Raw genomic sequence first — 27,468 nt, forward strand, 5'->3', positions numbered from 1 at the left:
GCTCAAACGAGATTTGTATGTTTTAACAGAAGTTATGGCACAATGTGATATTGAATGTTTTTTGGGCTCTGATCTTGTATATATGAGGTAGTATATTCGACTTTGAGATTTTGTCTTTATAAGGTACAATGAACATACATCATAACCTGGGAATAATAAAAAATAGAAATTAAGGAACGAAAACCAGTAATATGTAACTCAAATTTCTAACCAAAAGCTTTTAATGAAGGGCAAAATTTGTGCCAATATTTAATGTATGCTGGAAAGTTCATCTGGTTAAAACCTCGGAGTGAAATGTGAAGCAGGACAGCTTTTGCTTTCATAGGTTTTTACATATATATTTCTGACTGAACAACAAAACCTCTTTGCTTTTAATAAATGTAACTATGATTTCAGCAGAAAGAAAATGATTGATTAATATTTAGGTGATTATTCTTCAAAAGTATCACCCATACACTTTTTCCTTTTTTACAGTGTTCCCAGTGAGATCACAAAGTTTCATTTATTGCTGTCAGAAGAGCAACCAAGCTCCTCCCTCCATCCCTCCCCCAGGCATCCCAATACAAAAGAAAACTTTCTGCATGGGAGCTAGCTAGGTAGGTAGGATGTTCTTTTGAACGGAATGGTGAAAGTGAGAAAAAGACGACTTTCTTTCTCTTTGAAGGTACAAGCTAGATGAAATTAGCTGAAGAAACCTGTGTGAAGGTTTTTTATTTTGAAAAGGATGTTGTAAGTATTTTGGTTTTGCTAAATATTTGTATAATGAGAATTTTCAATTGCTAATTTTCTTAATTTAAATCTATGTATGTTTGATCAAAATATTCAGGGATATATGTATCCATGTGTGTAGATATATATTTAAAAAATACGTGCACACAGGCTTTTAAGTCTTAGATGTGGTTTTATTTTATATACAGGCTACATTATGTGCCTTTAATGTAGAACTACTATATTGCTGTAAACATGCAGCTCTTTCTTTAGTATAACATTTTACTAAACATTAATATATTTCTCATCTTAATTACTAACTACTTTTTGTCTTGTTGTTTTGTTGTATCGGCTTATGCACAGTAGTCCCCAGATTGGCTTTAGTACTATCTAATCTGAGTTATACTTATCTTGAGATAGTGGAATTTCTTTACCTACACAAATCTGGAATGTTTTTCTCACAAAAATGCTGGTGAGTGATTTTTTTTCAGGATGTTTAAGTGATGCACAGTCTAGTCTGTTGCGTACATTTTGGAAGTAATGAGTGAATAGGTTTTATTATATTGATACTGTAAATAACTTTTTATATTACATCTGTTAAAAAAAAAAAACGAAAAACTCCAAAAGACCCCCACTGGTAGATATTTATCCAAACACAGTTTTTGTTGCGGTGGGGTGGGGAGTGGGAAGCAGAGAGTGGGGGACGAAGTGCTAGGTGGAAGAAATGGAATGATTCAATGCCAGATGAATACCTATATTTAGATGTCTAAATGCAGCTGTCTGTCTGTGATCTAGGTGTTTAATCTCCCATTACAGTCAGTGGAGATTTAGTTAATGTTGTCACGGGAGTTTTAGATGATTTTGAAGTAGCTGTCTCCCTTTGATCATTTGAATATCTGTACAGCCTTGGTTGACTATACATACCACTGGATAGCTACTGACTGGAATGGGAGTTAACGTGCCTTTTTCACATGCGGGACCTCAACGAAGATGTCTTTATCTACAGACTGTATCCAACCATAACACCTTTATGTTTCTGTATATCTGGCCTATGTGTTATTTGTATATTTGTATATTTTTAAGGTACTAAAAAAGTACTGATTTTGTTGATATAGCTGAAAAGGCCATCTTGTTCTGTGAACCAAAATTGTATGTGAGGTATGCACTGCAGTGTGGTTAAGTACTCCTTCCTGAACTACTTGAAAATATCTGGTTCTGGATGTTTTGTTATTATCATTGTCTGAACTGTGTATAAAATTTATTAAAATTTGATTTTGCATATGCCCACTTAAAATGAGTTTTGACAAATACACGGATTGGTCAGAACAAGATTTTTCAGAATACTGTGGATAAGTACTGAAAAAGAAACAGGTCTCTGACTAGAGCATAGATTTTAATAATTCCTGTCTTATGGTCGTGAATCTCATAATAAGTATTGGTATGTGTTTTATTCTTTTAATTTATTTATTAATTTTAAGATACTTCTTAACCTATGTTAAGCATATAGTTACTTGATTTTGTGCTTTTAAACAAAATCCTACAGGGACACATTTTTATTCTTTATTCCCATGTGAAAGAATCTACTAAATACATACTGAAAACAAACTACACAGATAGTTTACCCTTTATTTTTTCAGATCCAGGTGCTCACAGGAAATATTCAGTGGGTGGCTATTGACAAGGGAGCGAATAGAAATAATTTGAGACTCAGAATTGGTTATAATACATGCTAGAACTAAATTGAAACACAAATAAGGAAATTTTTCTATTTATGTTCCTACTAGTTTTCCTGCTTGGGAAACTCCTCCTCAAAAAACACCCCTTACTGACTTTGGTAGTGTTTTACTGAGCAGTTCTGTTAGTTTAAATTCCTCTCTTGTGGACCGTTGAGTATCTTATGGTCAATACTTTGATTGTTGTTACCTTGCTGCATATAAAAGGAACTCTACATGCTTTTAGGGAGCTGAAAGAAGTTCTGAAATGCATGTAAATGGAACCAAATTAAGGATTTGCATATAGGGTTTGAATTTGTATTTTGTTTTTCACTCTAAAAGTTTAAATTTGTTAGTTATCATCTCTAGTGATTAGTCATTACCCCAGTGAGCATTTTGTAATTTGTGTCTATGAAACATTGTATTAATAGACTCATTTTTGTCTGTACTTTGCTATTCTAGAGAAAATTGTCCTAAAGGACAGCTTTTATCTTAAGACGTTTTTATAGATAATTGTACTTTAGCAGTGCCCATGTCTCTGTTTCATTTAATGACTTGTTGTTTATCTCTTTCTAATACTTTGCAGATCATTTGTTCAGTAAATTTCATCAGTATATCTGGAATTCATTGGGTTTTGACATAAAAAGCTTCTGTGTCATTTTCACAGTACCCAAAGTCAGCCCTAAGCCAGTTAGACTAACCTAAAACCATGGCGAGCTATATATACTGAATTCAGTTCATCTCAAGATGAGAAAAATAAGTAATTTCCATTTTAATTTTTTTTTTAAAAGGTGAATTTGAAGACATATTTTTGTATCCTTGATCCTGTAGAGAATGGTCCTTTAGTAACTGAAGGTCCCACCAGTGCATTTGTATCTGTAACTGATGGACTGCTCTCTACTATAGGACCAGAGATACCAAAACAGATCTGGACTCTAGCATTGTATTTGCCTTCAGCAGCATGCTTTAAGTAGTGTACTGTTAGGATTTCTCCACACTAACTTGTATTTACATACCCAAGTTTGTTCTCCCAGGTTCTAGAAGAAATCCCATTCAGTAGTACTTTAGCTTACTTCTGAGAACACTTGTTCTGTAGCTTCCCTCCCAGAATCATTAATAGGGAGACTTTTCTATCCAATCAAAAGACTGAAATTATTTCTAAGGGTAACACTTTACCTCAGTGTCTTGACTTAAAATTCAGCTGGTTCAGCAGCATATGATGAGGTGGCTGAGGTTAGCTGAGCTTCAGGAATTTTGAGTAGTCACTCTGTCTTTTCAGAATTTTTTAGTTATCTGTATCACAAGGATTTTTTCAGTCACATCTTCTTAGCTTCCTTTTTCCTAACCTAAGTCACAATCTATAAATGCTTGGCAGTTGATGAAAGGCCAAAAAGTCTGTTGTTCCTTGTGAGCACAAGTACAATGCTGGTACAGGTCTTCCGAAGAAATCCTCTCACATTGTCCAAATACGTTTGTTCAATTATGACTTCTAGTCACTGCTGCTGAAGGGAATGCATAGGGTTTTGTTGCTCTTGATCACTGCTTTTGACAGATTCAGCCTTCATTTTTTGAAAATTCAGCTCCCAAATCCTTAATACTAAAACAAGGTTTGTATTTACTAAACCCATTTTCTTTGCTTCATTTATTACAATCAATGTAGTTGCCTAAAAGCTCAGTCTCTCTGTTGTCCTTAAAACTGCTTTGAAGATTAATTTTATCTCCTTAGAATTATTAAAAATTGGAGAAAAAAAAAGAGCATGTTGATTTTCACTTTATCTTTTGAGCTTTCAATTGGAAATGGGTCTGTGTGGTTTTGCAAAGTAACAGTTCTTTGATGATATCCTTTCAATTTGTTACCGTGGTAAATTTTGATCTCTGAGTTGTGGTCCCTGATCAGATCTGAACTTGCTTGTAAAGTCCCAGCGGAGGAAAAAAACAAAACCCAAATCCCCTAAACCAAAATAAAATCATTGCACAATCATTCTGGCTGCAGGCAATTGCATATTCTTTTTAAAGAAATATATCTATGCATTTAAAGAAGAGAGCTGTAATTACAAGAGAGTATTGATTCTCTGTCATGGTCCACATGTGAGCTCACAAAACTGAAGTAGCACAGCTGGACCTTGGGCAATCAAAAATGCAGAGTGTTTTAAGACTCGTTGGTGACCAAAAGTGTTTATTAGATGGGAGCAATTGGTTTTGACATGAGTCACAAAGGACAAGTCATCCTGTAACGGGTCAAAATTTTCTTCATCTTTTGTAGATGAGATCTGCAGTCAAGTAAATTGCTGTGATCTACAAGTAATGTGGTAAATTCGTGCCAGAAGTCATTAGTAACTGAATACTTACAGTGATTTGCCTTAAGTCACTTTAGTGCTTCTCATTACCTTGCCACCCTTCCCCTTTGTCAGTAGTTTAAACTTGAGAAGAATAATTGAAAATAAACCCTTGAAGGTAGTCTGCTAATCCCCAGAAGAATTTGTGAATATGTGAGAAGGTGAATTTGCTTCCTCATATTTACCTTTTCCGAGGCTGGTATGGGAGGCAGAATTGACCCATACCTGTCAGCATGAATAAGCAAGTCAATGACTTGGATCAAAATCTGAGTACTTAATAGTAATTATATTTGTTTCCTCTGATGTGTGGGAAACAGTAGTTATTAAATAAATAGACATAACCAAGATCTCCAGAAACAGCAGACACTCTAGTGCAGACCCACAAAGCATTAAGGCACCTGCAAAATTCTGCAAGAGGCTAATCTTCCTATTGACATGCACTTGTGAGGAAGGCAATACCAGATTTATGTGATTATTTGGTTTGTAGTAGTGCTTTATGGTGTCTTTAGATTGTTTAAATTCTGCATAACAGTCAGTGAGTATGGAGCTTCATGAGGGTTGATCAGTGGTCAAATCACCTCCTAGTAAAGTTTATTTTGCGGGAGTGCAGGTCCCTGGCTTTTCTAAGCACATGGAACAGGGGTGGTCACAAGCAGAATTAAGCCTAGCTGCTATCCCAGTTCTGTCACTGGTGTTACTGTAATTTTTTGAGAACTGTGTACTAAATCATTCTTTATTACCAAGTCTTGGTGTGAAAGTATGCAGGACTCATTGTCAGCAATGTTAGTGAAATAATATCAAGCAGCACTCTATGCTTTGTAGTGTGATGCGTCATACCTTTTGTACACTTGTGGTAAGTCATGTCAAGGTGAATTAATTTCAACAGCTGTCTTATAAAAACTCCAGAAAATCTGGAGTTCTATTTGAAACTCAGATGTTTCCCAGACACTGCATCTTGGTTTATAAAAGTTTATAATACAGTTTGTTATTTAGTGTCAAAGCAAATATTCTTTCATCAAACCACATACGGTAAAGCCTTAGTTGTGGCCGCATTCTCAGTTTGCTACTCAACAAAATTAGAAAAAAGCCTTATGAGCAGAGCTTTTCAGCCTAAACGGCACAAGGGAAAGAGTTAAGAATCTGAAGAACAGGAAGAGCAAAGCACAAGCATGACTAACAAATCAGGAGAATCAGGAGAGCAAAGCTCGAGACCGGTAAGGTAAAACCTGCCATTTCTTGTGTTGTTTTTACTACAAGGCATAAATATCTCCTCGCATGCACTCAGAGCTCAACTGGACAAAGCCTTGAGCCAAATTCAATGTTGGCCATGCTTTGAGGAGGGGATGGATCTGATGAGCCTCAGGGTCCTTCCCTATTAGACCATTTTGGGATCCTATGTAAGCTGCAGGGGTGGTAGTCATGGAACTAACTTCTGTTTGCAAGAAGTAGAGGTACAGTAACTGAGGTGCAAGGCTGCTGATACTATAAGCTGCTACAGAGAGAAATGATGAGACGATTGTTCAAGTTCTGGTAGAGATGTGATTTTGTCACTTCCTAGCTGGAAAGGCAAAGGAAAAAAGTATGCAACCTGAATTATACAGAGTGAATCCAGAATCAATTGTTGATCTTTGTCGGTTTTCATTTACATTACCCTTTCTTCTAAATCAATGTGCTTCTAGTTGGTTTTGCTTTATATCCTGGGGTGCGTCAAACACAGTATAACCAACCAGTCAAAAGAGGGGATTATCCTGCTGTGTTCAGTGTTGGTGTGGCCTCACCTTGAGTGCTGTGTGCAGTTCTGGGCCCCACAGTTTAAGAAGGATGTTCAGGTCCTTGAATGCATCCAGAGGAGGGCAACAAAGCTGGTGAAAGGGCTGGAAGGAATGTCCTGTGAGGAGCGGCTGAGGACTTTGGGCTTGTCTCATTTGGAGGAGAGGAGGCCAAGGGGTGACCTCATTGGTCTCCACAGCTTGCTGAGGAGGGGAAGTGGAGAGGGAGCTGCTGAGCTCTTCTCCCTGCGATCCAGTGATAGGACATATAGGAATGGTTCAAAGCTGTGCCAGGGAGGTTCAGACTGGACATTAGGAAGCATTTCTTCACTGAGAGGGTGGTCAAACACTGGAACAGGCTTCCTAGAGAGGTGTTCAATGCCCCGAGCCTGTCAGTGTTTAAGAGGCATTTGAACAGTGCCCTTAATAACATGCTTTAACTTGGTCAGGCAGTTGGACCAGATGATCGTTGTAGGTCCCTTCCAACTGAAATAGTCCTGTCCTGTTCCATTCCATTCCATTCCATTCCATTCCATTCCATTCCATTCCATTCCATTCCATTTCATACTTTCTTCCATTCTTTCACAGAAGGAAGAAATAAAAATAAGAAATGGGTATTAGTTTTAAGTTGTGCATTATTTCTGTTATTTTCTAATTGTCAACAGCTTTCTCTTTTAAGTTACTTCTAGCACGGGAAACAACCACATAGAAGGAAAAATGGATTCCTTGTTTTGGCCATCAGAAAGTAACAGCTTTCGACGTTTCACCCCTGAGTCTTTGGCAACAATCGAGGAAAGAATTGCTAAGAAAAAAAAGCAGCAAGCCAAAGTTAACCAGAAGAATAAGGACCAAGGAGTTGAAGAAGATAAACTTACTCCTCAGCTTGATCTGAAAACTTGCAAAAAACTGCCATCTCTGTATGGGGATCTTCCTGTGGAGCTCATTGGGGAACCCCTGGAAGATTTTGATCCATACTACAGTGATCACAAGGTTAAAACTTTCAAAAGCTTTTTTTTATTTAATTTTGTCTGCTGAACTCTTAAGAGATAGTAAAAGCTCTATTCACGAGATGCTGGTTTTGATTGTTCTGTAGATCTTTGAATATTACTAGCATTTTTTGGGGCAGGAGTGCTAAGGTATGCTCCACATTATGCAATGAAAAGGTATTTTAAGTTCCAGTCACCAATCTGAATTAATTATGAAAACATGATACACTTAATAGATACACTTTGATAGGAAACATGTTCTGGGATAACTGATGCTTTCTTTTGCAGAGCAGTTTTGTTGTCTGTGGGGCTGAACTCACTGTTATATAAACAGTGCCTGTCAAACAGTAGATCACGCTGGAGTTGCTGATTTACTGCAGATGTTTTTGCTGAATTACAAATATTATACAAATTAGGGGAGACATGTTTGAGATACTTCCAGTACTCTGTGTAGCACAAACATATATTTTCATTATAGTAAATTAATTTTCTGTTATTTTATGTCTCATCACCTTTGTTTATTGTACCATATTTATATTGCATATACTCCTTGCTATTGCAAAGTGGTTTGTATTGTTGCCTATAGGAGCGTGTAAAGTAGATGCTCTAGGAATCCCTTCTAAATGAAATGTCTATTGTATGATTGCTTACTATTGAGGGGGACTTGACCTGAAGAGCAAAAGATTCCATCCAGTCCTATGTTGCTGTCTTTTATGTATACCAGCAAATCACTGCAATATAATAATTTAATTAGAGAACATGCAGAAAGCTTTGTTCTTCCAGAGATTTTTTTTCTCAAAGTAATCAAAGTGTTATTCTTGACGAAGAGAAACTAAGGCTGACTCAGTTGAAGAAATTTATATAAAAGTTAGTGAACTGTGTTTTTGATTTAAGAGATTTCATTTTTACTTCATGTAGCAAAAGTACTGAGCTGCATGGACCATAGGGTAGCTTAGAAGGAATTTACAGTGTTACTTGATAATTTAGAGATATTTAAAAATTAAAATTTTTGCTTTGACTGGACTGGATTCTGGCAATCCTACACAATATGTATTTTGTAAATAATCTTTTGTAGCCTATAAAACTATCCAGGAGTAAGGTACTTTTGAGTATTATTAACACCATTGTTGCAGTCCCAGAATAGTATCTCTTAATTACTTTGACTAAGTGAATGCGATCACTTGCTCTTCAAATTCATTCCCATTACTATTTCTTTTTCACAGGCAATAATGAACTGCTATATAGCTGCTGTCTTTCTTTCGAAATGTAGTATCATCAGTTCACAGCTCCAAGTAAGAATATAGGAAAGCTTTACTCATAATTACAGTTAGATATAGTTCTAGATGCAGATTTGAAAACCTAAATATTTAATTTTTGGGGAAAATTTTGATTCATTAAAACATTTCATATACTATGAATCTTTTTTTTTCTAGACTTTTATGGTGATAAATAAAAGGAGGACTATTTTCCGGTTTACTGCCACGCCTGCCTTGTGTATATTTGGTCCTTTCAATCCAGTCAGAAAAGCAGCAATTAAAATACTGATCCATTCATATCCTTTTATTGAATTCCTTATTTCAGTTTTAAAATATACTGTATCATTTTCTGTCGTTCTGTTCCTCTGTTCATATTAATGTAAATGTAAGCTCATGTGGCTGTGATAGAGATTTTTAAAAAGTTATACTGAATCTTGTTTTACAACAGCTAAGATATTTACATGGTGTTGGTACAAGTAAAAATGTCAAAAAGGTCATATTTAAAGTCAGATTTGCAAATATTGTTATGAAACAACATTTAGAGGCTACTGTATGATATTTTAGCCCTTTTCCAGAACTTTTTCTACATCTCTCTTGTGGTGACAAGCTAAATCTAAAAAAAAACCCAGGACAGTGACTCCCTAGTTATTGAAACGTGAAGGATGTGATTTACAGCAATGCTTTGCTTGAAAGAGTCTGATGTTATCCTAAGAAACGTATTTCACACTCAAGTTTAGAAAGTTCTGAAGAACGCCCATTTTTTATATTTTTGCAAAAACATAAACGTAGTTTGAAGAATGTAAAAATGTCAAGGATCGCAGGTGCAAAACCATAGGCTGTGTAGTTTCTGCTCTTTCTGCCAAACATCTGTTTTCATTTGGAATTATTAATCTGTAGAAATAGGTCCTTTTATGGGAACTTATGGCTGACTTTGAATGCGTACTCATGCTATTGGAAATTACTAAATTTGCTGTTCAGTTTCAAATAAACCCTAAATTTAAGGCCAATGTTTGTTTTAAAAAAAACGCACACTTTTATTAGGTGACAAGTGAACTTTCATGAAAGGATGTTTTTTCTTATGTATGTTTTCATTGCCTGCTACATAAAATGAGAAAGTTTTCTGAACTCATTGCAGAGCATAGGTGTCTCTTGTAAGAATGTATATGTGGACTCCTAGTTTCAAAGAACACTGGTTATTGATAATTAAGCTTTTTCATCTGTTTTTCCTAGGCTTAAAAACCCTAGTTATTATGGGGTTGTGGTCATGTTGTCTCTTTATTCCATGCTCCTGCTGGGAAGAAATGGAGGTTTCTGAAGTTCAAATGACAGTGGACAGCAGAGGACTTGGATTTTTTTTCATTTATTTATGTTCCTCATCTGTTCTGTCAAACATATTATGTCCCACTAATGTTGTAACATCTAAAACTATCTCCACATGCAGATAATTCATTGTTATTTTTAAATCATGAAGTTTACCCAGCTGAGCAGAAGTTTGATCTGACATCACTTTGTTTGGAAAACACATGAAAATTCCTGAGTGTATTCAAAACCAAAGTAATTATTTGAATATCTGTATGGTTTTTGGGTGTAAATCAGCAACTTTCCTGAACTTCATTGTTTTATAATATAGCACTTTTTCCTTAACTTATTATTCACATTATTTGTTGGCTTTATTACATGTACTGTGGTACTCAATTGTGCTTCCATGGCTGTAACTAAACTTCCAGAAGCACTCGGCTGGACTGAGTAAGTATCTCAGTTGTCATTCGTTCACTCTTTTTCTAAGGATACTTACATGCTGGACTGAAAAATTAAATAATGTGATGATCTAATTCTGGGGCTTGAAAAGCCTCAGGCAGACCTCTGAGGAGGATTTAGGATTATCATATCACACAGTCTTCTGTGGAGCTTCAGTGCCTTTTCTTGGAGGCTTACACCATATGTCCTTTTCTCTACTTTGACTGATTTTGCCATCTGGTGAAACATAGAAGGTTGCCCCATTTTTTCTTTTAAGGATTAAGTCTTTTAGAGAGACTGTGCAGCAGGATTCTAACTTAATATCTCTCGTTCTAAGGCAATAACCTGAATGTCTGTTATGGCTGGCTCATGCAAAAAGTGTAAAGGGATAAAGATTCATTCCATTCTTTCTTGCTGTTTCCTGGGGACGCCCTTGGTTCAGTTGTTCACATTAGGAAGATATCTATTTAGAATGTCTTGTTACCTTTTGTGCACTGTATCCAGTGTAACTTGAGTTAATGTTCTGGTATTAAATCTTGAAAATGTGCCTGGGGCCTCTGAGGTTCTATAATTTTAATTCCTCTTATTTTGGGGTAGGCATGGCGATAATGGTAGCTTAATTTTATGTAGGATTTCTTTCAGTTATAGGGTATTTGTCAGAATAAATGTATAAAATGTGCAAACTTTACAGGCTAAAATAAGTCTTTGCTGTTATCGTTCTGCCAAAATGTTAAGGCTTTGAAATTTTCCAGCCTGCTTTAGAACATAAACACAGTCTTAAGAATTTTTCATAAGGAAGTGTGAGCTGTCCTTCATCCAGAAATAGTATGGTATGCTTATATATGTGAACATTTTTGATTATATTACATGGATATCTTACTAAAATTCAGGAAGGCATCTTGATGTTTCTGCAAGTAGTATAACCTGCCCTATTTTACTTCACATTTTCTACCTTCATCTCCATCTAGTAACTAAATAATAGAAAAGGTAGAAATGTGCCTGAATGTGTCTCAATCTCATTAATATTTTTATTTCTATAACTTTAATATACACTTTCCTTCTCAGACATCTTTTTACTGGCATATATACTGGTGAAATATTGATAAAAATATTAGCAAGAGGATTTGTTTGGAATGAATTTACCTTTCTTCGAGATCCATGGAACTGCTTGGATCTTGTCGTTATTGTCGTAACGTAAGTAAAACTCACTTGTTCTTTTACACTCAAGGGACAAACATGCAGAAGAAGTGCTATTTGGTATTGCTGGAGTTCTTTACATCCTACCTGCTTAAGAGTTACTGTGTTTGAATCACCCTTTGCATATCTGCAAAGAGAAAAATAGTCATAGATCATAAAGCAAGACCTAAATGCAAAGCTCATCTTAGAACTGTTTGATTGTTCTCAATTTAGCATATATTTAAATTTTGTTAAGAAGCGATTGCACAGACAGCCAAAACCAAGCATGCCTCTTTATATTGTCTTAGTTGTACTCTGGTTCAGATGAAACTCATTTGAGAAGGATCCAAAGTGGGTCAGAAGGTGTTGAATGACGTGGTGATAAATAGCAGTTGAAATCCCAGGATTGTAAAGTGATGCTGAAGGAAAAACAGACCTAGCTTTACACATACAGTTATGGGCTCTGAAATAGCTTTCACTTGTTGGGAAGACAATGTTGGAGTTAAAATATACAATCTTGTGGAAACACCACTCCAGTGTGCAATCATGGTCAGAGGATGAAGTAGAAAATAAGGATATTATGGGTAAGAAATAAAGTAAGAAGCAGAACACATAGTTATTTCACTGTGTGGCCTGTATTTTTCTTCAGGACTATATGTAGTTTTGCTCCTGACATCTCAAAAGATGACAGAATTAAAAAAAGATGCAGAGAAGGTGTATATCTTGTATTCCACATAATGAGAAACTAGATAGAGTAGATCTCTCATGAAAAAATACAGAGCGGGAACATGGTTAAAGATTGACACAGAGCCAAAAGAGAATAATTAATTTATTTTTTTCTCCTACAACAAGAGCTAAAGGCACCAAATGAAGTTGTCAGATGGCAGAATAAAAAAGAAGGGAGTAGTTTTTGACACTACGTGTAGGCATATTCCCATAGGATGTTGTGGACGCAAAAAACTTAGTTGCATTCAGAAGGCTTCTGGACAAAATCCTGGATGAAAACACATTAAGGGTTATATTTAACACAAAGATACTATGTCGTGGTCAGGAAGTCCCTGAGCTATAGATTTGCTGGAAGAATTAAATCTCAGAAGCATCACTACCTGGATTCTAAACTCCCCTGTGAGCATCTGTTGTGGGTCATTCTTGAAGACAAGGTGGTAGGCCAGATGGATCACTGCTGTGGTCAATTTAAAATTCATATCAAAATGAACTAGCTAGATGGACAAGAAGTGAGGAAGAAACCAAGTCAGAATTTGCATCTCAAATACAGAATGTTAATCTCCAAAGCAAAATAGTCTTACTTGCAGCAGTGAACAGATTCACTCATGCCCAGTCTCAGAGCTTTCAAAGCAAATCTCTGTCGTTTAGCATTTCTGAATAGTTTTCAGTTGTCTTGTTCTAATTTATTGGAGGTGTAGACTAATTTAGATTTAGAGTAATTGGATTGGATTTAGATCACGTGGTCCACCTCCATGCTAAAAGCAGGACTAATTTAGATTAGGTTGCTCAGGACCTTATCCAGTCAATTTCTGAGTTTCTCTAAGGATGGAGAATCAACAATCTCCCTAGGCAACCCATTCCAACCACATTGTGGTTTTTTTCTCCCAAATATCTAATTGGAATGTCTCGTGTAGCAACTTATATCTGCTGCCTCTCATCTTCCGTGGTGAGCTTCCAAGAACAGCCTGGCTCCATCTTCTCTAAGCCCTTACATTGCGCAGCTGAAGACAGCAATAAGATTCCTGCTCTGTCACCCCATTAGCCTGCTCTTCTTCAAACTCAGCAAATCCAATCCAGCCTAACAATTTAACCATCTAATTGTCTTACTGCCCTGCTTAGAGCCCTGATTGGACCTGCTCCAGGACATAAAATGTCTTTCTTGCTCTGGAGAGCCCAAAGCTAGACATAGTACTCCAGATTCAGTCTCAGAAATCACTTCCTTCAATGTATGAGCTAGACTCCTCAACATATGAGCTAGACTGATGCTAATCTAGCCCAATATGTGATAGGCGTTCCTTGTCACAAGGGTGCTCTGCTCATTCATGTTCAATTTGTCTGCCCTGACCCCAAGTCCTTTTCTGCAAAGCTGCTCATTATCCAGTCTGCCCTCAACTCCTACTTGTGGTCATGCTGACTCAGGTGCAGGACTTTGCCTTTCCTTCTGCTGACTTCATGGGGTTTCTACAGCTCATAACTCCAGTCTGTCAAACTCACTCTGCAGAGCAGCCTTGCTCCCAGTGTATTGACTGCTCCCCCCATTCCCAGTTTAGTATTTGTGAACTTGCTGAAGGCAAACTCTATTCCGTTCTTCAGGATGTTAATGAAATTGTTAAACAATATTGGCCCCGAGACTGACCCGTGAGGGATGCCACTAGTAACCAGCTGCCAGCTGAATTTTGTCCCTTTGATCACAGCACATAGATGAATGATTAATATTTTAACTTCCATGGGTTTTGACACCAGACCCAGGGGCCTGGGAGGCCTGAGAGCAGTCCTCACTGGTAAAAAACAAATCAAGGCAGCACTGAGTAGTTTCAGCTTTTGCATGTCCTTTGTCACTAGGTTCTCTGCCTGCTTGAACAACAGGCCCACAGTTTCCTTAGTCATCTTTTCTCTGCTGATGGACTTAGAGTAGCCCTTCTTGTTGCCCTTCACATCCCTTGCTAGCTTCAGCTTCAGCTTAACTTTGTCTTTCCTTGCTTCATCCCTGCATGCTTGGCAATGTCCTAGCATCCCTTCCCAGAGCTCTCTCTGCTTCAACCTTCTGCACACTTTCTTTTTGAATATGAGATTAGTCAGGTGCTCCCTGTTCAGAAAAGCTGCTTTTCTGCCACATCTGCTTGACTTTCTACAGAGCAGAGTGCATCGTTCCTGTGCTTTGAAGAAAATACCCTTGAAGATTAACCTGCTGTTCTGGGGGCCACTTTTCCCTTTGGGGCAGTTTCAGATCCCTGAACATGCTGAAATCTGCTGTCCTAAAAGTCCAAGATTTTCATTCTGCTGTTCATCTTCCTTACTTTTCTCGGGGTCTCAAACTCCACCATCTCATGCGCTCTGTAGCAAAGGCTGCCATCAACTGTCATATCCCTGACTATCCCATATTTGTAAATCATAGGTTATGTACTCAGATGTCATCACACACATATATATGTATATGAACAAAGTATTCTTATAGGTAATCTATAAACCACTAAGGAGTTTACACATTGTTAATCATCAGTAATTATCAAGTAGTCCAACAGCTGTATGAACAATTTCATTTTGTGGTCCTACTTCCCTACCCATACTCCTAACTCGTTTGTGTTCAAGCAGATAGAAGCACTTTGCAATATAGTATCTCCTTCTGTTTTTTTGGGTCCTATCATGCAATAAATCAAAGAACCACAGCATCACAGAATCACTAGGGTTGGAAAAGACCTGTAAGATCATCAAGTCCAACCATTACACACACACACAAAAAAAACCCCAAACCAAACAAAAAAAAAAAAAAAAAAAAACCAAAAAAAAAAAAAAACCCAAAAAACCACACCACAAAAAAAATAAAAGTATTTGGAAATTAACTCAACAGTTAACTCAAGTGCAGTTATTCCTTAAGGTACTTGAGAATTATTTAATCTTACAGGCTAGGCAAAGCCATAGTGTTCTGATATATTGCTGACAAAAGTCATGCTTTGAGTGGGAGGTTGCCTAGATCACCTCCAGAGGTCCTTTCCAACCAATGTTTCTCAGATTCTGTAATTGAGAATTTTTATTTTAAGGAATTCTGTTACCAGTTACGACCTTGTCATAAGATGAGTCACCATTCATGTCCATTCTGACATGAAAGAAGTCTTATAAAATGTGGGGTAACCTGTTAAAGTGCTGTATAGAACAGGCAACTCTTAATATCCTCAATTTCTGAAATTTTGAAATTGTTGAAACAATTAAGTTCAAACTAGTTTCAATACTCAAGTTCTTAGCTGACTGTTAAATGAAAGTTAGGAAGACAGCCTTGTGGTACAAAATTAACATACTGTAAACCTAGCTTTGCTCAACTCCCTTCTCCTAAGTATATATTGTGTAGTTTTGAGATAGCTGCAACATATACTTACATGTGGTCTAAATCAGATTAGCCTTGGTATGAGAGGGTTTTGTATTTATTTGACATTTTGATGAATAAACACTTCAAAAGTTAAGCATCCAAATCCACACTAAGTAAAAACTTGCTGTGATTCTTTTCAGAGGCACTAATCAAAAGCCTCATTATTTTATATCAATACCTAGAAATGGACTTAGATTCCTAACTTTAGACATCTACCTTAGGACATATTTGACCTATTTAGTTTCTGTAACTTATTCGTTACCGTGCGCTCAATATACATATGCTCTCAAAAGCCAGATCTTTGTCATTCAGTTATATGGTCATTTAATTTTATAGGTATGTTACTATGTGCAAAAGTACAGGCAAGGTTTCAGCTCTTCGCACTTTCAGAGTACTGAGGACTTTGAAAGCTATTTCAGTAATACCAGGTAAGGAACAACACGTCTTACTAATTTTCTCTCCGCTTCAGCAGTATGCTATTTCTAATTCCTCTCCTGTTCTTGTCTTCAGTTTTCTGGTCACTTTTTGTGACGGTTAACAGGATCCCAAGGTGTGACTGTTTTGCAGCCTGTAGTAACTCTCAGCAGCATCCTAACAGAATATTTTTTATCATCTTTCCTCAAAATGATTTTGATGGAAGCAAATTTTTTTATTTTCTGCTTTTTCTATCCTATCACTAATGTTTAATTTTACTTAGCCCAGTGTCTTTGTCTTTTTCCTGTTGTCTTTCCTGAGCAGCACACCCTATTCAATACGTTGCCTTAACATAATGATGGCTATACCACAGTATTTCTGGTTTCACATTATACTTCATTAGCTTAATATTCTATGGTTTATTTCCCAGAATGCTGACTTCACAATATTTCAGAGTTCCGTTTGTTTGTTTACTGACCACAGCCACTATCTGGATTAAGCATAATACTTTCATCAACAGTATTTTGCATATGCTGTCCAGATATTTGATATTTTTTAAGTCATGCCACTAATTAGGATACCAAAGTATGGATTTCAGAATCTAACTCCAAAAACTTATTTGAAAATCTATAAATGACTATATTGTCATAATATATGTTAACTTTATCATTTCTATGTAATTACAAATATATTTCTGATTTTGCTGGGGAATTGTAATTAAATGTAGCTTTAATATTTTCTTATGAAAGACCTTATGAAAAATCCTGGATATCACTCTCTGCCTATGTCATGTTTCAAATTCAGTTATTCTGGCAGAATATTGGTCTTCAGTTTATATATAACCCATTTTCACAGAATCACAGAATGGTTGAGGTTGGAAGGGACCTCTGGAGGTCACCTGGTCCAGCCCCTGTTTAAGAAGGGCTACCTAGAGCTGGTTGCCCAGGATCATCTCCAGACAGCTTTTGAGTATCTCCAAGGATGGAGGCTGCACAACCTCCCTGGGCAACTTGTGCCAGTGCTCGGTCACCCTCACAGTAGAAAAGTGTTTCCTGATGTTCAGAGGGAACCTCCATTGTTTCAATTTGTGCCCATGGCCTCTGGTCCTGTCACTGGGTACCACTGAAAAGGGCCTGACTCTTTTTCACACCCTCCCTTCTGATATTTATATACATTGATGAGATCCCCCCTGAGCCTTCTCTGCTCCAGGGTGAACAGTCCCAGCTCTCTCAGCTTTTCCTCATGGGAGAGGTGCTCCAGTCCCTTCATCATCTCTGTGGTCCTTTGCTGGACTCTCTCCAGTATGTCCATGTCTCTCTTGTACTGGGGAGCCCAGAACTGGACCCAGTATTCCAGGTGTGTCCCCACCAGTGCTGAGCGGAGGGGAAGGATCACCTCCCCTGACCTGCTGGTAATATTTTGCCTTATGCAGCCCAGGGTACAATTTGCCTTCTTTGCAGCAAGGGCACATTGCTAGCTCACGTTCAACTTCTTGTCCACCAGAATCCACCAGAATCCCCAGGTCCTTTTCTGCCAAGCTGCTTTCCAGGTGTGTGGTCCCCAACATATATTTGTTCCCTTCACAGTGTCATAAATGTTCTTTTGCTTTTAAACTGGTGACATCTGTAAGGCATTATCTTCTAGAACAGAATTCCCTGATGTCAGCAGAAGCTATCCTTTATTGTAATGTGTATTTGGCACAATGTGAAGTACTTGGTTAATGTTAATCAAGCACAGAAATCTGTCCATATTCATTAAAGCTCCTAAGACTTTGCTTAGATGCCATCTTAATTTAGAATTTTCAACTTAGCAAAATTAGTGTTAGAAAGAAGTAAAAGCCAAATAAGTTACGATTAGGAAGTTTAAGTAAAAATACTTTACTCATTCCTATGCTTTATTTTACCTCATTTAATACTCTGAAGTTACAAAACAATTTACACTGATTGTTTTTAACATACTTGCAACTGTTGTATATTGTCATATGGGAATGCATTCCTCTTCTCATTTTGCATATTATTGAATCTTATTTTTCTAGGTCTGAAAGTCATCGTAAATTCACTTATTGAATCTGTTAAGAAACTTAGTGATGTGTTGATTTTGACTGTTTTTTGCTTGAGTATATTTGCCCTAATAGGCCTCCAGCTTTTTATGGGCAATTTAACATCCAAATGTGTCCTCACTAATACTACATACAATGACACATTATGTAAGGATGCCAAGATATATGTACCAAATGATGAAGGTAAATTTTATTCGTTTCTCCCTTTACATAATCTGTGTGTCTTCCTATGTATGTTGTGTTTTTTCACAGAGATGTTAAAATATAGTTGCATGTATTTCTCACAAGAAGGTATGTCCTTCCATTTGCACAAGTAGTAATAGGAAGTGTCTGGGACAACTGAATGTGAGATTAATGAATGTGGGGTTTGGAGAAAGATTAGCGGTCTGTGGGATAGAAGGGACTAAGTTTCCTATAAGCATTTGCTTCTTTACCTATGCATACGCTATGGGGATCCTAATTTTAGGGGTACTGCACAGAGAATTATTTTTTCCATCACTTAAGCTGTATTGTTAGGGATTTTGCCTACTTCTCACAGAGATTCTTATTTTTACCAGAAATTAAATAAAATCTTAGATTGTGAGTTGTGCAGTTAATAATTTTTTTTTTTAAAAAATGCCATAGCGACAGATCTGCTGAGAAACAGCCCAATATAAACCCTTTGTTGTGAAAGGAGTCTTTCACAGGGATTTGGTCCATCAGGCTGTTTTTTAAAGTGCAGTAATGTATGATTTACTGTCAGAGTGCTGTAGGAACTGACAACTTCTGATTTTATGATTCCTTGATTTTTTTTTTTTATTAGATATCTGCTACAGAATGAATAAATCTTCTGAAATACTGCTCTGTGGGTTCAGTTCAGAGCCTAAGTAAGTGAAGAAAACAGTTTTAGTACTTTCTTATTTTTTCCTGCAGATGTACTGTAGTTTTATTTTTGGCCTAAAGGAATGGTGATGATTTTTCAGGAGGGTGGAATGTGTGTGTGGGGGTTATTAAATTAAAACCCAGATATTTCACATCAGAAAAAGAATGAAGTAAAGTACTAGGATGCAGGCAATTATATATGTGCTTTGTTGCTACACACTGATAATATAATGGTAGTGTAGAATGATATAAAGGAGGGGAACAGATCAGTAAAGAGTTGTGATATATTAATAAAATCTCCTCTCCTCATCTTGGTGAATTATTTAAAGGTAAACGTATTTCCATTTTTTCCCCTCTCTATGTATTTGTTTGCATGTATCCTACATGAGTAGAGAGTTTCTGTCTAGTTTCTTTGACTAGACAAATGGCTTTCTAGGATTGTCTGATATAAATCGTCCCTTCTGGCAGAATTATGTTGGGGAATAATGAAACAGACTTTCACATAAGCGGAACAAGTCTATATCTGATGTTGTGTACTGGATGCTTTCAGGTACAACCTAATACTGCAAGTAAGTATTGTTTAATGTTTCTTTTCTGGTTAGCAAAGAGTGCCCAGAAAACTATAGCTGCCAGAAGACTGGGAAGAATCCTGACTTTGGTTATACAAGTTTTGATCATTTTGGCTGGGCCTTCCTTTCTTTATTCCGTCTGATGACACAGGATTACTGGGAACGTCTCTACAGACAAGTAGGTGCTTTTATTACCTGCTAGAATGATTTTAGACATGCAGTTTAGAGCTTTATGTCCACTAGACAAATCTGCGCCTGTTTTAACATTACTGATACCAAATTTCTTTTAAAATCAACGTAAATATTAAGGAAGTAGCTTCAAGTGACTAAGTTGTAACACGTTCTGCAAGTGACATTGGATGGGAGCAATCCTGCTGTGAACGCTCATAGCTTTGTTGGAGAAGACACTTAGGTCAGTGATTAATGGTTAAATGTTAATACGTAACTACCAAAGGATTGGGGCGTATAGTAGATCCAGCTAGAGAGCTCACTGCTGCTGTGGGGGATATGAGGACTTGTTACATACTCTGTTTCTCTTCCTTTTAAGTCCTGATTCCTCACCAAACCTTTTGGCGCAACATATAAACTTTCATTTCAGATATTTTTTGAGAACTGGTACTAAAAAAATTGGAGCCTTTGTGTTTTGATTCAGAAAGTTGCATGTAACTTTTAAATTCTGTTTTTTGACAAAAATGATACAAAAATTGCCCTTAGAGAACTCTCTGGATCTCTTACATCTATGCAGTTCCTTTGCTAGAAGGGTATTATCATCTGCGTTGTTGTATAGCTTTCATATGGTCCACTTTAACTTTTTTCCAGCAACCTTTATTAACTGAGATTTTTTTTAAATGGAAACGTCTTTTTGCCATTTGGAGGTCATGTGGTTTTTAGTTTTTAATGTCCCAGAGCTTCATTTTGAGCCATCTCCTCTGCTGCCATTTAAAAAAATGTAAGAATAAGCAATCAGTCTAAATATTGTGATTCACTAATTATAGCATCTATCATCATTGTTTAGATAATCCTAGCTTTCATCCTTACTGCTGAGTTTTATTCATTTCTTCTGTAGTCACCTCTATATATCTTTACAGCTGAAGTTGTCTTCTCATAACTTAAACGCTGATGATCATTTGCCCAATTTGCTGGGAGATATTTAATTTAATTTTAAGAATGGATTTTGTTGATTCTTCTCTGCAGTACATGGCATCATTATGAATGTTTGGTGGTGTGTTACATAAGGAGAAAACATTGTATGATCACAGAGAAGTTTTTAAGAGCTAAAATTTATTTTCTTGAAGGCCAGAGGAACTCCTGACTAGATGTATTTCTAGACCTTCTGTATAACTTAGACCAGAGGTAGATCCTACTATTGTTTAAAGAAAACAGTGCCATATGTTCACCTTTTGTATTGTAGAGGAAAATAAATTGCTTAAAATTAGTTTGAAATTCTATTTTAAATGTTAGTTTGTTAAGAATTTATTACAACCTTTACCTTTTCCTCACAGACTATCCGTACATCTGGCAAGAACTACATTTTATTTTTTCTGGGGGTCATCTTTCTATGCTCATTTTATCTCTTCAATCTGATCTTGGCTGTGGTAACGATGGCATATGAAGAGCAAAATAGAGCTACTCTTGCTGAAACAGAGGCAAAGGAAAAATTACTTCAGGATGCCAAACAAATTCTGGAGAAAGAACAGGTTTGTAAATTATTATATATAATATATACCATGTGGTTCCTTTTGTTTTCTTCTGTTTGTGAATTAGAGAAATAAGGTTTTTAATTAAACATGTGCTTCTTACAATACTTTCTCACACTTCATTTCTCTTTCTCTTTGTCTCTTTATAAATACATGTGTATGTATAAATATATTTAAATATATATAAACATTTATGTGATACAAACAAACAGCATGAGTCCAAGTTAAATCTTAAGTTTTAGGATTTGCAGACCTGACATTGTATAGGAATGGCTTGCTGGCAAGTATATAGTTTTTATGGTATTGAGTAGGTGCCTGCGCTCTGAGGGTTGCCCCATTCTTGTACACTACCGTTATTGCTGTGTACAAAAATTCCTTTCTCTGGGTATTCCTTCTTGCTATTACTGTGTAGTCTGATGAAGTATGAATGGATAAATTTGCATCCATAAGGAAAGTTGTCATTTCTACAGTTCCCTGAGAGTGGAAGTTCTGATGCTGATAAATTTCAGGATTGATTAAAAATGCAAGCTTTCGGAGAGCCACTGTGCTCAGCTATTTAAGGGGTGTCATGCCTCTTTTTGCATGATTGCATGCAGAAGGTCTACCAGTTGACAAGAGCAGGAACAGTCTTTGGCCAGGCTAATGCTGTTAGTTCCATAGTAATGTAGAAGGACATCCAGAGACTGTGTTAGTTTCTTTTCTGTTGATTTGAAGAGCTAATAGACACACATCAGATTTCTACAGTGTTTCCTCTTGGCACAGTATTGCCTAGATTCATTCATTCCTTGGCCTGTACGAGACCAGGGATCACATTGTTTTTATGTTATTCTTGAAAAGTGAAGCTCTGAGCTGAAGCAACAAGATAGATTGAAAATTATTGGTAAGACATATTTTATCTTCTAACTTTTTATAAAAGATACGTCTAATTTACTGCTAACAATCAGAAAAGTCAGACTTGTAAGAGGACATACAAATATTGTCTAGCAACTATCCAATCTCATCATTAAGGTGAAAGGCATTACCAGTTTACCAAATTCCTCCTCTACAGCTGTCGACAGGCCTGTAATGTTTCTCTGTCTGAAATTCCAGCTTGCCAAGCTTTACTTAGGCTTTTCTTCCTTCTATTTTTCTTTCAACAGGGTTAGTAGTTAAGAAAGGTTTAACATTTTAGGATTTAGTTTGAGCTCTTAGTCTTCTGTTGTCTTTGAGCCCAAGGTCCTTTCCAAAGCAAGAAAAGGAGAGTAAAAGGATACACCATAATATTCTGTAACTCATATACAAAATGCAATATCTAAAGTGGCAAGGACAAACTTTAATTACAGTAGCTGTTAAGTAACCTTGCTTTATCTTTCAGTATTGTGAATAGCATTTTGTACTCCTATCTTTTTATAGGGGTTTAATATTTGAAAGGTAGGAATTGTTAGTGCAAAGCATTCAGATAGCATAATAATTAAACTGTATATGATCCTAGTCCATGCATTGGCATTTGCCTTGTATTAATAGACAGATCTTTTGCTGTTTCTTTTACAGATGTTGGCTGTGGGAGAAGGTAATAAGGCCTTACATGTCAGATCTGAAATGTCAGTTGCTGACTTGAAAAATTCAAGAGAAACAGAGATGGAGAAAGAAAAACATATTTTAAGACAAAGCTTAATTTTAGGTGACCATGGCAAAGAGGAGCATATATTTAATTCACAGCCTGGTCACTGCCACAAGAAGCTTGTAAGTATTCAAAATAGAACATACATTCATTAGACTTGCATGTGATATGACAATTTGATGAGCAGAAAAGCTTTCTTCATTTGCAATATTTTTCTCTGGGTTTTTTTTTTTTTTCCTTCTTGCATGCATTGGATTAACTTGTTTTTTAAAGCAATTTGAAAGTTAGATTTTGGGACCAGAGGGCGACAACACTATATGGACTTGAAAGGAAAGTTTGAAGTGGCCATCAATAGCATAACTGTGATACATTATAGTCCTCTGCACTTACAACTGTGGTAAGATCTGTTGGCATCTCTGTTGTGCTGCATAACCAAACATATAAAATCCTGTAATTTTTAGAATTTCCCTAATGACCTCTTTTTTTGCACACACAGCCAATTCTCTGGCCTAAATATTTAGGGTTGGATTTAGTTCAGTATGAAGACTTCTAATGTTAGGGGTGTGATTCACTTGTCTATCTATAAGCATCTAGTGCCATTTTAGATGTTCTTGGACAGGTTGGATATCCTGAATATCTTTGGCATCTGTGGCACATCTTCCAGCACTGTGTTGTTATCTTAAATACATTATGGCATCTCAAATGTTACTAAATTCCTAGACTTAGGCAACTGGATTGTGCTCCAAGTCTTTGTTTGCAGATGTCTACATGTGATTTAGGTTCTAAACTCCCAGAGTCGAATGGAGATTTAATTTTTTGGGTCAAAAATTGATACCTAGTGACTTCAGAGGGTTTCTAGAGTGTCTTACTTGGCCTCCACCTACTCTTCAGAAGGGTACAGATATGATGTGTCATGTCTGCTTAGTCTGAGACTGTTGAATGTCTCAGATACCAAATGTCTCAATAGACCATCTCAAATGGCTAAAGACACTTATGTTTAGGTGAATCAAACTTATAAAAAAAAATATGCATCAATTATAATGGGATTTTAGATGCATTGTGCACGTGGACAAATTAAATGCGGATATCTGAATATTAGACTGAATCCCACATGTGCTATTTCACATCGTGATTACAGCAGTGACTTCTGGCTTTGGAAAAGATCCCTCTGCTCATCACTCCCTTCTAAATCCATTAAGAAACTGCTATTAAAACTTGTAATTCTCACTTTGCATAATCTTGGGGGTTTTTCGCAGTACCTTTGACACTGGCAAAATACTGTATATCTCACGGACAGTCCTTACCATCATGTTACCTATGGTCCAGCATCCATATAGAGTATAGATTTGTAACCTTTTCAATGCTTAGTCCATGTGTGTATCTTCACTTGGCATGACCAGTGCCTGTGTGACTGCATCTGGGGTATTGTATCGAGTTTTGAACTCTCCAGTAGAAGGATTTCATTGAGAGATGATTCAAAGCCAGTGGAGGCTGCCAAGATGATTAAGGGGCTGTAGCACATGATGTGTGAGGAGGGGTGGAGAGGTTGGGTTTGTTCAGCCTGAAGGAGAAAAGGGAAAGGGAAGAATCTGATTATTGCTGTCTACTAGTATTTAATGGGAGTGTATAAAGAGGAAGGAGACAAGATCTTACAGGTGCACAATGGAAAGTCAAAGGGAACAATTTGCAACAAGGGAAAATCTGATTAGTTATTAAGGGGAAAACAAAAAATCACTGTGACAGAGGATAAAGATTAGAACAGGTCATTGTCGTGGTTTAACCCTAGCCAGCAGCTATGCACCACACAGCCAGTCTCTCACTCCCCCGCAGTGGGACGTGGGGTAGAGTCGGAAAAAAGGTAAAACTCGTGGGCTGAGATAAAACCAATTTAATAGGACAGAAAAGGAAGAAAATAATAATGATAAAACAATATACAGAACAAGTGATGCACAATGCAGTTGCTCACCACCCGCTGACCAATGTCCAGCCAGTTCCCAAGCAGCGGCGCGCCCCCCCAGCTAACTCCCCCCACTATTTTTTTGTTCAGCATGATGACATATGGTCGTATATCCCCTTGGCCAGTTGAGGTCAGCTGTCCTGGCTGTGTGCCTTCCCAGCTTCTTGTGCATCTCCAGCCTCCTCACTGGCAGGGCAGTATAAGAAGCTGAAAATTCCTCGACTTAGTGTAAGCACTGCTCAGCAACAACTAAAACATCAGTGTGTTGTCAACATTATTCTCCTCCTAGATCCAAAACACCGTACTATACCAACTACTAGGAAGAAAATTAACTCTATCCCAGCCAAAACGAGGACAGTCATCCAGAGAAATTTTTGGATCTTTGTTTTTGGAGATATTCAGAACGTAGCTGGAAAAGGCCCTACAGTTGAAGTTTGCCCTGCTTTGAGCAGTGGAGTGGGAGGACTCCAGAGGACCTTCCCAACTTTAGCTTTTCTCTGGCTGTATGTAGACATCCACATTTAGATACCTATATTTAGGTATTTTAGTCTTGAGCTGAATCTTCCAAAATAATTCTCAGGCAATTATCCATATTACTGAGTTATTTTCAACAACATCTAAAAAGAAAGCTTTCAATGCCCTTATACTGGTTCAGCAACAGCCATTCTCCAGTACAGGCTTGTGACTTAGACCAAACAGGGTCCACTGGAAAAACAGATGGTGCAAAGTAGATGTTTGTGTCCAAATAACAGCGTGACTGAAACCCAGGTTCTCAGCCACACCTTTGATAATGCAGGCTGGAATTTCAAACCAGTCTTCATTCAACTTCTCAGATGTGTTTCTTCCTTCCATTTCTTTGGTGATCATTTACCATGACTGAGCAGGGTCTCTAGATGTGGAGAGCTGGAAATCATCACCAAAACACACAGTTCATTTTGATACTATCCCTCACCCCTCTGTCTCCCAACATATTTTCTATGACCCCCCCATGATAGTCTGTTCCATCTCGTGCCAGATTCTCTCTTGCTCTGAGAGAACATCAGAATTGTTCCCACTCGTCCCACAGAAAATGGAAACTTTCCAGAAGCAGAACTAAAGGAGTAATGGCCCAACTTCCTTCCTTTTCAAGTGTCCTGGTAGGGGAGTTTTTATCAGACGTGTCACCCTAGCTAAAATGGATTAGATTTTCATTCTGGCAGTCAGCATGGTCAGAATTTCTTCTAAATTCTGTGATCCTAGCTATATTAAATTATGTGTCTGAGCTGAAGGAGTCAAAATCATCCACTTGGCAGCAACTGCCATCTGTCATCTCCTTTAGTATAGTATTTGCTTCTTATAGAGTGTCACTAACGTTTCCCCTGCTGTGTTAAGAATATTGTGACATTTTGTGACCTAGTTGGTTCTGCCGTACTTAAAGGGAAAACTCTGTCACGGTCCATGGTAGTGTACTATTATACCTATTGAGGAAAAAAAAAGTCTTTCTATAGCAGGTGTCATATCTTCTGTAAGTATGTAAATTACCTCTTATGGCTGATTATCCCTATTTAATTTTTTTCTTCTAAGTCTGTGACTGTGTTGCAGGAGATGACTAAGCCAGGAGATGAATTTGGTTTAGTTCCTAGACCTTCCTTCTCCAAGGCTGCAAAATCTGCACAGGTTGGATGCCAAAAGCAATCGGTATTTTTACATTTCAGAAATAACATTTTCAGGCCTTCCCAAGGTCCCTTCCCCTCTCTATGTGCAGAGAATGGTGAAGTTATGGATATCTCTGTGTAGGAACTTTTGGAAACAGATAATAGATTGTGTTAGAACGTGGTATGAGAAATGTTAAATGGAACCCACTTTTTGGGAGTATATTCTGCAGAGTTTGAACTACATTGCTGTGCTTGCTAACAGATGCCTCTGCATTGCTGTGCTTGCTAACAGATGCCTCTACACTATCTGCATGAAGAATTCCAAGACCCAGCTCTAAGTAATTCTGACTGTGTGGGATTCTGGTTGTAGTCTTATGCTGTCTTACACACACTTACAGATGATCATTTGACAGGAGAAGCAGCTATTTATCCATCGTGAGGGTTCTTTAAGATGCATAGTCCACCTGTACACTCACTTCCTCTCACTCCCCTACATCACAGTTCTCACTTTGTCCTATAAATGTTGGTATTTCATATTTAAAGGAAAAAAAAAAAAAAGAAAACAAGGAAGGCCTAGAGCATGCTCCAAGCAGTGTGAGCTGCTCCAATGTAGAGCTCTACCTTAGTCAAATAAATATAATCTGCCACAAACGTGGCAGTTTGTTTCATGTTATGGCAATTACTGGTAGTACTAGCTCTGCTGTACCTGAGGACTCTTCAAAAAATGTACTCTCTACTTTAATCTCAAAAAGAGCCTAAAGATGCTAAGTCAAAGAGAAAAAAACATATGAGTGAGTTAGTTAGAAACTTTTTGGTAGGACATAATCAGTTCTATAAAAACTTACCTAGTGCATATTCCTATTTTAAATCCCCATTTGTCAGAGGACTTCTCATCACCAGTTATTTGCTT

General features: G+C 37.2%; 1 protein-coding gene across 1 annotated transcript in view; it reads left to right on the forward strand.

The window, feature by feature from the left end:
* The first annotated feature begins 7,242 nt into the window (after positions 1–7,242).
* LOC104252052 (sodium channel protein type 5 subunit alpha) overlaps positions 7,243–27,468 on the forward strand; it is a 48,680-nt gene continuing 28,454 nt past the window's right edge. The window contains exons 1-10 of the mRNA XM_059818781.1: positions 7,243–7,515; positions 8,945–9,063; positions 10,424–10,513; positions 11,570–11,698; positions 16,104–16,195; positions 18,217–18,471; positions 19,043–19,106; positions 19,704–19,848; positions 21,173–21,367; positions 22,898–23,089. Coding sequence (XP_059674764.1) covers positions 7,243–7,515; positions 8,945–9,063; positions 10,424–10,513; positions 11,570–11,698; positions 16,104–16,195; positions 18,217–18,471; positions 19,043–19,106; positions 19,704–19,848; positions 21,173–21,367; positions 22,898–23,089 — 1,554 coding nt within the window. The remainder of the gene's footprint in view (positions 7,516–8,944; positions 9,064–10,423; positions 10,514–11,569; positions 11,699–16,103; positions 16,196–18,216; positions 18,472–19,042; positions 19,107–19,703; positions 19,849–21,172; positions 21,368–22,897; positions 23,090–27,468) is intronic.

The sequence above is a fragment of the Gavia stellata genome, chromosome 6, assembly GCF_030936135.1.
Source record: "Gavia stellata isolate bGavSte3 chromosome 6, bGavSte3.hap2, whole genome shotgun sequence".
NCBI classification, from domain to species: domain Eukaryota; kingdom Metazoa; phylum Chordata; class Aves; order Gaviiformes; family Gaviidae; genus Gavia; species Gavia stellata.